Raw genomic sequence first — 10,560 nt, forward strand, 5'->3', positions numbered from 1 at the left:
TAAAATTAAATTTAATTTAAAGTAATTTATAAAAATTTATTAAATTTTAATTATTTTACATATATAATAAATATATAATAAATATTAATATATTATTTTGATCCAAATTCAATTATTTTAGGTCGAATTGTTATCGGGTAGTGGTTCAGTATTTGCGGCTCTAGTGCGAGTTGTTTTTACCCCTGCCGGACTAGGGTACATCATTTTCAGAATAATTCCTATATGTTGTACTCGGTGCATGAGAAGTTGTACCGTACCATTCAACGGAAATTCACAAATCCTAATCAAGCAGGGAACGCGAGAGGTGAGTATCGACGACGAGATCGATCGGAGAGAGAATCCATTGAAAAGAAAACGGCTTCGATTCAATCTTTGGATTCAGAATCTAATTTTCGAAGAAATAGCAGAGAATGCCGAGAAAAATTGTGAAGTAACAGCAATGATGGAATCAGCAATACGAGTTTGAGAGTGGTCGATCGAACAATACAGCTCAGAGTGTTTCGCGATTAATTTTTCAATCGAATTTCGAAGAGCTTCAATAAGGTCAGTCCAAGATTTTTACGAACTGTTATTTCATTTCAAAGTTCGATATTGTTGTAGTTAATTCGACGTTCTTCGAATTCGAACATATCGACATGAAACTGAAGTTCAGTAATCGAGCTCGATTCTTCCATTGAGGTGATTGGCATTTGTATTATTGTTCAATTTCAGGTGAGGATTTGTAACATTTGTTTCATTTTTTTAGGATTAGTTCGATAAACGATTCGCTGGAATTTACTGTGTTGATTAATTTAACAATACTCTGAAGTTTGGGGGTTTTGGAGGGAGACAGAGATTGTGAGAAAATTTTAAGATATTTGGAGATTGAAATGAGCTCCGCCATTGTTGAAGAGCTTTCATCATGTTTGGAAAGTGTTGTTTTACAGTAGTTGAAGAGGAAACCCTAATTAGAGGTTAAGGTTGTCCGCCATTGTTATGTTAAAATGGATTATTGAGGAGGAAGAAGATAGAAGGTATAGGAGAGATCATGCAGCCTCTGCAGCTTCATTTTCGTCGTGGACGGATCGATCTTGTCGAATTGAAAGTTTTAATGGTGAAGAAACTCGGGCCAGAAGGATCGAACCATTACTTTTACTTTTTAAGTATGTTCTTGAGCTTGAAGGTGAACAAGGTCGAATTCAATAGGATCTGTCGCAGAATCGTGGGACGGGAGAACATTCCGCTTCACAATCATCTCATTCGTTCGATAATCAGAAATGTTTGTGGCGCGAAAGATGTGCCTTTTCCATGCATGGTTGATGTTTCGAAGCAGAATGGATTGTACAACTGTATGATGCTTCGTGATAGGAGAATCGGAGATCGTCGTGGTAGTGGTCTTGCAACTCAATCGAATGGCGGTAATGCTAAATTGAAGAATCGAGATTTGCACTCGAATCGTATTGCTCGGGAAATCCAATCGGAGAATGAAAATTACGATGTGGTAAGTAGCAAGAACGGAGGTGATACGGTAGTTAGAGTTGTGGAAAACGAGGCTTTCGCCAAAAGTCCAATTTCAGCTCCTTCTGGTGTTTGCTTTATTTCCCGAGCACACCGTGATCCACCCGAAACGAGTAACTTTAGATCGACGAGGATACTAAATGATGTTGCATTGTCGGACAGTTTAACGCTAAGGGAACGGATGGAACAAATTGCCGTAACCGAGGGTCTTGAAGGGACGTCGGTGGATTCAGCCGACGTATTGAACTATGGTTTAGACTTTTACATGAAAAGATTGATCAAGTCGTGCGTTGACGTCGGGCAGCTTAGATTGAAGATGAAGCCGCACAATAATATGAAACTTATTAACGGTTTTCTTCAAAACGGTGATGAGAATACTCGATGCCCGATTTCTTCAAAGGACTTCAGAGTTTCTATGGAGCTGAATCGACGAAAACTTGGTGAGGACTGGCCTTTGTTGCTGGAGATAATATGTACACATCTATTCGACATATAACATTTTGCCTGGATTTCGTTATGGAAATTGGCCAAAACGGTGTTTTTGTAGGACATCTTCACGATCGGGGTTTGCAATGATGGGAAGAACCGATGATCGGAGGCAATTCAGATAAGATCGATTCAGAAATCTTGTTGCATTGCGGTACGATTAGTGGTATCCCCTCCTTTGTATTCTTTCTTTGTCCCGTAAATTATACTTCGTTGAGAAATCCTACGACATTTTTTGCAGGGAATAAATGGAGTTCGTTTATCCATCGAGGGAGAAGAAGAGTGGGATTCGATGATGCATTAGTCGTGTGTACGTAGTTTCATTTCTATCGATTATTTTGGCCTTACCGTTGTTTTATAATGAAAATCTTACCGTTTTTTCGAGCATTTTTGTTAAGCATTAGGCTGCTCGATTCTTTAACTTTGTTTGTTGATGCTGGTCGATTCTTTACGAACGATTTATTGTTCCTATTGGAAATCCGGTTTCTTTTTTTGTGTATGATAGTTCTTACATTGGCCAGGAGTCGGGTGATACTACGGGTGTTTATATGCAGAGCACAGACAAGACTGGAAACCTCGTATGTCTCGACTTTGAGGTACTCGAGTTTGGTTCATTTTATTACGAGGAGTTTAGTTTATGTTGTCTCGTGGTTTATTTTTGTCGAACATCTTTTCTAACATTGTTTTATTCGAAAGAGCTCTAAACAGAGCAAAACCTCTTTTTATCCAAACTACATTTTCGGATATCACGAGCATATTTACAAAGTGACTACACATCTTGCTGTTTTTTTTTTTGTCCGAGTCTTGTTTATGAGAGAAAAGTAGACAAACATGTATCTGTATTATGTTTACGCCGGCCTTTGCGCATCGTACGATGATGCTTTTTTAAGGCAGCTGCGATTGGAGCATTTCGCTCACTGAGTTTGATCCACGGACAGGGATGGAGGCGCTCGTGCGCCGTGGCTGGACCACGCGAAGTTCCTCAAGAACCATCTGGGCTTGCGCATGGCGCTGCGGGGAGCTATTTCTGGCTCGGTCCTCCTCAGCATTTCCCACATGATTTGGACATCCTCGTAGCCGCAGGTTTGGATGTCGTCGTGGAGTTTAAGGAGCCCGGCGCCTGAAAACGAAAAATATAAAAATATCGAGATTTTTTTTAGTTTCGGAACTAACGTAAAAATACTCCCTTTTTCTATTAAGTGTATATACTTTTATTGTTTGCACGGTGGTTAATGAGTTTTATAATTAGCATAGTGTTGATAGTACAGTAATATATAGTCCCCCATCCGTTTTATATTTATCTATCCATTTACTTTTTGCAAAAAAATTTAGAGATATTATTAGTATTATATTGAGATTTAGTAGAAATAAAAGTAAAAGAACTAAATTATCCTAGTGGTGTAATATTGTTTACTGAAAAAGTAAATAGATACTTTATTATGGGACGGACCGAAATGAAAAAATGGATAGATTGTTAAGGAACGGATGGAGTATATTAAACAATATACATATAAAGTAGAACTTATAATACATATTAATATCTTATACTCCCTTAGTCTCGATTCAAAATATATTTTTTACAATTTTCGAAAAATTAATCAAACACTAATGTCAAAATACTGTTTAATTTCTATATTAATTACAAACATACTATTACATATACAATTATTAAAATGTCAAAAAAATTTACGCACTTCTCCTAAACAATATTATTATTTTTAGTCTATTATAAAATTTCAAGTGATCTATTTCAATTGAGACGGATGGATGGAGTATAACATACAGTGTCTATTATATTTTAATACACTATTTATAGTATTTGTTATATGTTGATTGGGGCAATCAGTATCGAGCCAATAAATTCCCGAATGTTAAGAGATAGTAAGGATGTATGTAAAGATTAAAATATCTTAGGTTGTAAAGGCACATCTATTTTGATATTTTTATGAGAGTGTGAGAATAATATGAAAGAAAGAAAATGTTTGGCAGGAGCCTGTGTTTATTATTCCTCTCATATAACTGAAATGACAGCAAAAGACAGGAAGTTTTCAATATTCCTTAACAGGAGGATCTGATGAGAATTTGCTCTATCTTTTTTGGGGTAGAATACAGATGAAATAAATATCCATCTATTTATCTATTTTTCTCATCTTGCTACATATAGATATACACACATGTGATATATATAGATATCTTGATAATATTCTTGAATGGCCTTCAGTCAAACAAGAATAGAATCAAAGTGACAAAAAACAAACCACGGTATTGATGCTTTAGCCCACTTTGAAATTCAAAAATATTGAAGATTGGATGACTAAGAAGCACAAATATTTTTTTAAATTTGAAGTTTTGAAAGGAGACAAAATATAACAAATGCAAGTGGGGCACGATTTGGTAGTTAGAAGCTTCTGTCACTAATGACATTGGATTATTACACATTGATCCCTCCAAAATCACACACTCATATATATATATATATATTATGGGTGTCATTTAGTGGAATTCACTGAGTGGATGTAAGTAAGCACAAGCAACTAGAAATGGAATCTTTAGATACATACATATATATTATATATTTTGTGTGAGTAACATTATTGTGCTAAAGACAAAAGGAATTCTGCTCCAAAACCATCATTAGTGCGTCAAACACCATTTTAGAAGGACAACAATTTAATCAGCAAGTGGATGACAATAACATAGAACAAATTAAAGCTATGTGAAAGTAGGAATCAATCCATATTCCCAAATTTTGCACTTCACCAATTGCTATTCAGTTCATCCAAATTCTTTCACAGAATTTGTTAAAGGCATCATATTTTAAGAAAGGTCAAAACAAGAAACAAGGGTGAGTTTCTTTTTAAGTTACTATTCAATCTTTTACTATTTAGATTTTATATTCTCGAAATAAAATATTATTTAGATATAATATCCGAATTCCAAACCCAATTCAAATTGATAAGAAACACACAAAAAAGTTAGGCTGGAGCATGAAGTGATGTATATATAGATATTCTGTTTCATGTTTTGGGTTATTTGAAATCTTTTAGCATAAGAATAACTTTTTAATGTGTTTTTGGATAAACAAAACTAATTTAGTATAATTTATGTAATGCTAACATAGAATTGAACACTTATTTTCGATAAATTAATGTGTGTTTCTTTGTGTCGCAGTTTTCAACTTTTTACCGCAAATAAAATATTACACTTATTTTCTATCAAATAAACTATTTCAATTTGAATTTCAACCCAAAATCCAACTTCAAAACCACTTCCAAACACACCTAAATCTTTAAAAACATCACATTAATATTTCTTTTCTATTTAAAAAAATAATAATAATTGAAACAATTATTTATCTAACACAGTGAATTTGGTGAAAGGTCATGAGTCTAACACAGTGATCTTGAGTATATCTAACACAACAGAATTATATCTAAAGTGCTTTTCTCAATAACTAAAATTGATGTAAAGCCTTTTTTCTTGACTTGTTTTAGCTAGAACATTCCATACACAAACTACGAGCTTAAAAAGCACAATTTCCACTATACTAGTCGAATTCAAAAGCAATTAGTCCTCCTGCACCTCTAAAACAAAGCCTAGTTTCTTCTATTCAAGGATGAATCCATTAACAATGTTGAAAATTCAAAGCTACACAAACAGGACATTTTGATTCAAACCATACTTTACACGATTATCAACAGAACAACAATAAACCTTTACTAAATCGACAACCTAACATACAAAAACACATATACAAAATCAATCACTTCAAAGAAACAATTCGGATTTGTAATCGGAGGATCCTAATTAAACTCGGAGCTAAGTTCATCCAGAAAAACAAGCGAACAAAACAAATAACCAAAATTACAGGAAACTAACCATTTTTTCGAGCTCTAATACGCGCGGAAATAGCAAACCAGGCGCGCCGTACGGGGAAGACGATGTTGTGCCACCATTCCATCACTTTAATCTTCACCTTATTCCTCCGCCGGTTTCCACCGCCGAGTCGACTCAGCACCACCCTTAACCCAGCCAGAACTAAATATTTCCTCCGAAATTCCCCCAACTCGAATCCTTCAATTTGTAGAGTCTGAGTAGCGGAAAATCAACCAATTTCCGGTGGTATATCTACATCTACATGCAGAAATCGAGTATATGTGTGTGAACTGTGTGAGAGAGAGGGAGAGAAGGAGAGAGAGAGAGTTTGGGCTTTTGAGTAAAAGCGCTCGTTTTAGCCGTTACGCCACGCGGAAATATTATAATGCGAGTCGGTTCACCGACACCTGACGTCAGCCGAACCAGGTTTTGACACGTGGACTACTATGCAACTTCTGTTGGGCTTTCGAATTTTATTCGGCCCAACATCTTTTTCCTACACTATAATATTTAAATTTGAAAGTTTTTTTTTTTTTTTATAGTAAATTTTATAATAAAAAATAATTTTGCGACAATAAAATCATGCTATTAAGTTAGTTTATAATACTATATTACATGATATTTGACTTTCACATACAAAAATAAATAAATAAATAAAATACTAATATTATAGTATAAAGTAAACATACCCGTTGAACCCTTTCCTCTTAAATTAGCATCCATAATTGATTGAGATCGTAATAAATAAACTAATTATATATGAAGTTAAAAAATATATCAGTAAAAATCATTATAATACGATAAAAATAATTATAAATTAAAATTAAAATAATTAAATAATTTAATTAAAATAAAAAAAATTATAAAATGTGAAATTTAAAATACGATTAAAATGTATAATTATATTTAAAAAATAAAAATAATAATTTATGTTGGACAAGTCGGAATAGAAGAATTGACAAATTATGTATAAACGGGGGAATATGTTATCAGCTTGTTTGGTTTGTGTTTGAGATTCAGCTTTTGATTAAATTTTGAAATTAAATAATTTTTGGTGAAAAAAAATAATTTATTTTTATTTATAATCGTGTAATAAATTGAATAATGGTGATTTCTTTTTTTTATTTTTTAATTGCAAATCAAATATATATTTTTTAAAACTTAAATATATGTTTATTTATATTTTACAATTAATTTTTACACTATTCATAATATATATGACGATGGCTACCACCGCTGAATTGTTGATAACACATCGCAACACAGGGTGTGCTATCAGTTAACACACAGTGTTATTACAGGCAGCACACTGTATACATTCATATAATACAAATACAGCACATGTTATAGCTTTATACGGCACAAACAATAGTTGATTTAAGCGCACCATATATTCTCATACAACACTTGTATAACTATGTACCAATAACACAAACACAACACATGCTATAGTCTTATACAACACAAATAATAGTTGATTTCAGCACACTACATACTGTTATACAATACACTTATAATTATAAACCAACATGTGTCTTTACTATACAACATGTGTTGTGTATAATAAAACTCTGTGTTGTTTATAGTTGTTTTTGAAAGTTGAATTTTACCAAATACTCCATCCGTCCCAAAACTATAGTCTTAATTGAGTTAGACACGAGATTTAAAGAATATTGATATTATATTAGTAGTTGGTAAAAATTATGGATAAAAGACTTTTTTGCCCTTATGTGTGTATTAGTGTAAAAAGTAGTGGCAATTGTGTAATAAAAATGAAAAAGTATGAGTATTTTTATGGCGATATAGTTATTTATGAAAATAAGACTATTATTTTGGAATGGACAAAAATAGTAAACAAGACTATTGTATTAGGACGGAGGGAGCATTACTTTATGTATTTAAAAGAAAAAAAAAAAAAGGTTAGCAAATATCTATAAGAAAAATAACAAATATCGATATAGAATATATATATATATATATTTGAATAACGTATTATATGTAGCAAAATATATTTTGATTTCAACACAATAATAATTTGATCCAATTAGCAAATACTTATAAAGAAAATAACAAATCGTTACATAATATATAACACATTATATAATACGATATATGCTAATAAAATGTCAAAAAACAATTTGCACATTTTCACTGACTAATAAAATATTACTCCCTCCGTCCCACATACCATTTTCATGTTGCCGTTTCTGTCTGTCACACATACCATGTCACTTTCCTTTTTTGAAAAATGATTACATACTCTAATCTCATTTTAAACTTTTTAATTTTATTTTTTTAAAATTGTAATTAAACTAATTAGTTATTTTAATTTTAATTTATAATTATTTATATTATCGAATAATTATTTTCACTAATACATTCTTAATTATCTACTAATTACACCCCTCTTAAAATATTGTATCTACAGTGTAGCAGACACGGTACGTGGGACGGAGAGAATATTATTTATTAATATATTTCAAAATCTCAAAAGACCTTTTTTATTTAAGAGGAAATAGTATTTTTTTAAAAATATTATTAATAATGTAATATTAAATTAAAAAAGCAGAACTTGAAAATTTTCCTGATTAGTATGTCCGTTCCGTTGGACAAACTTTTGTGACAAGAATGTGTTTGTCACAAAATTTGAATTAGGTGATTAAAAAAGTATAAATAAAAAATAAATAAAAAACAACGGTTGGATGGGCGGGTGTCGGCAAATGAATGGACCACGTGAAAAGCACCACTCTACCGTTCATTTAATTGTTGGACCAATCACATTCTCAGAACATCTAATATTAATACCGCGATCTAACTACATACATGCATTTTCCACCGTTAGTTAATGCTTTTGGATAACACGAATTTTCATAAATATTATTAAAAATATAATATTGTACTTTCGTCGTTCTAAAATATAGTCTTGTCGTGGTGAATATTGATATTATATTGGTAGTCATAAAAATATAAAGATAAATGATTTTTTTGGCCTTGTGAATATATTAGTGTAAAAAGTAGTGGTAATTGTGTAATAATAATGAAAAAGTAGGGAATAGAGACAATTGTTTTGGGACGGACAAAAATGGTAAACAAAACTATTGTATTGATACAGATGGAATATTAATTTCGTCCAGTTCAAACGTTCTCATTTATTTTTTACGTTTTGATATTTAAATACTTCATTCGTCCCATAATTATGTATTCATTTGTTTTTTGCACGGAGTTTTAGAAATATTAGTGTTATATTGGGATATAGTATAAATAAAATAGAAATGAGTAAAATGACCTTATTAGTATTGTGTGATATAAAGGTAATGATATTTGTGTAATATATTGGAAGTTGTAAGAGTATTTGTAATATTAGGTAGATAGTACATTTACTAAAAAAAAAATGGATACTTTGTTATGGGACAGACCAAAATGGAAAAATAAATATTTTGTTATGGAACGGATGGAGTATTAATTATTATATGAAAATGTGATACAAATTTTTAAAAACATTGCAAAGATACTTTATTAGTGCCTTATAATATTATTAGAAAGATATTTGTACAAAAAATTATAAAAATGTAATGATATTTTTAATGTTAAGTGCAATAACACACAAAGATAAATATGACTTTTAAAGCCGAAAAAATAATTTTTATCTAAATAAATTTACCCTAAAAAGTAAATTTATATTTTCTATTTTTTTGTTTATAACTCGGAAAGAGTATATTATCAATTCATAATAAATAATACTATTCAGCATAAATATTAATTTTTATATATATATATTATAACACAATCATTTATACTTAATACAAAAAAAAAAAAACTTTAGTGATATTAAGCACACTATATTATTGAAGTTAAACTAATATGTATTGTTTAAATTATTATAATGTATTGCTGGTTCATATAATACACTAAGGGTGTGATTGTTTGGGAGTTTAGATTTTGACTTGAGATTTGAATAGTAAAAATTTTGAATTTGAATAGTCGTATGATGTGATATAAATAGGTGATGTTTTGAATGTAAAATTGATTTTTAGTATAATATAAAAAATAAAAAATAAGTGTTTGATTTGATATTTTGGAGAAAAAAATAGGATGAATAGTAGATTTAAAATCCAATCCCCAAACAAACACACTCTAAGTTGCGTTAATATTTGAAATTAATAATATCAAACACTATTTGAAATTAACGACATCAAAAGACTCATTCCACAAGGATCAATGAAACGCATTTTATATACAACGGAATTTTATATAATACAAATAAATAAAATTTATTTATTTTTGATAAATATAAACTAATAATATTAAGAAAAATTTTTAATTGTATAAATATTTGTTTAATGATAATCATAATAATGATGACAAAATTGACCAAGAAAAAAAATAAAAAATTATACTATTAAAAAACTGGACATTAAACAATAAACATAAAAGACATTTGTAAATGTGTGATTTGTTGAAAGCTTCTTCGCACCTAACAATGTCTAAATTATTAATTTTAAATCCATCCATCCTAATAATTTAATCTAAACTCTTAAATAAAGTATATTTATTTTAATTAACCATTTTAGCTTATTTATTAATTATTACTACATTGTAATCATGTTCTAAATTGATATGTCAAATATGACATTATTTATTCTCTATTCTTCATCGAATTTGTACAACAATAATTACCTAAGTTATTGTAATAGAATACAC

At 30.4% G+C, this 10,560-nt stretch overlaps 2 protein-coding genes across 6 annotated transcripts; one reads left to right on the forward strand and one right to left on the reverse strand.

Moving 5' to 3' along the window:
* The first annotated feature begins 174 nt into the window (after positions 1-174).
* LOC127243255 (uncharacterized) lies at positions 175-3,279 on the forward strand. Of its 5 annotated transcripts, none has more exons than XM_051263174.1 (6): positions 175-543; positions 712-1,937; positions 2,045-2,137; positions 2,225-2,293; positions 2,505-2,579; positions 2,922-3,279. In XM_051263174.1, the coding sequence occupies exons 2-3, from the start codon at positions 1,028-1,030 to the stop codon at positions 2,071-2,073; spliced, it is 939 nt and encodes a 312-aa protein (XP_051119131.1). In that variant the 5' UTR covers positions 175-543; positions 712-1,027; the 3' UTR covers positions 2,074-2,137; positions 2,225-2,293; positions 2,505-2,579; positions 2,922-3,279. The 5 variants fall into 5 exon arrangements, with proteins under 5 accessions (XP_051119131.1, XP_051119132.1, XP_051119129.1 ...); XM_051263175.1 differs by having other exon boundaries at positions 746-1,937; positions 2,489-2,579; XM_051263172.1 differs by having other exon boundaries at positions 746-1,937.
* Positions 2,654-6,205, reverse strand: LOC127243257 (uncharacterized). The gene is made up of 2 exons (XM_051263177.1): positions 5,863-6,205; positions 2,654-3,103 (listed from the first exon to the last, which is right to left on the reverse strand). The coding sequence occupies exons 1-2, from the start codon at positions 5,942-5,944 to the stop codon at positions 2,898-2,900; spliced, it is 288 nt and encodes a 95-aa protein (XP_051119134.1). The 5' UTR covers positions 5,945-6,205; the 3' UTR covers positions 2,654-2,897.
* Between the last annotated feature and the right edge of the window lie 4,355 nt (positions 6,206-10,560).

The sequence above is a fragment of the Andrographis paniculata genome, unplaced genomic scaffold (assembly GCF_009805555.1).
Source record: "Andrographis paniculata isolate CXL003 unplaced genomic scaffold, ASM980555v1 Contig95END, whole genome shotgun sequence".
NCBI classification, from domain to species: domain Eukaryota; kingdom Viridiplantae; phylum Streptophyta; class Magnoliopsida; order Lamiales; family Acanthaceae; genus Andrographis; species Andrographis paniculata.

Coding starts and splice junctions, on each gene's coding strand:
- LOC127243255 (XM_051263173.1), top strand. CDS start 1,028: ATGCAGCCTCTGCAGCTTCATTTTCGTCGTGGACGGATCGATCTTGTC. Junction 1,938..2,044: donor GCTGAATCGACGAAAACTTG/GTGAGGACTGGC, acceptor GTGTTTTTGTAG/GACATCTTCACGATCGGGGT.
- LOC127243257 (XM_051263177.1), bottom strand. CDS start 5,944: ATGGAATGGTGGCACAACATCGTCTTCCCCGTACGGCGCGCCTGGTTT. Junction 3,104..5,862: donor TATTAGAGCTCGAAAAAATG/GTTAGTTTCCTG, acceptor TTTCGTTTTCAG/GCGCCGGGCTCCTTAAACTC.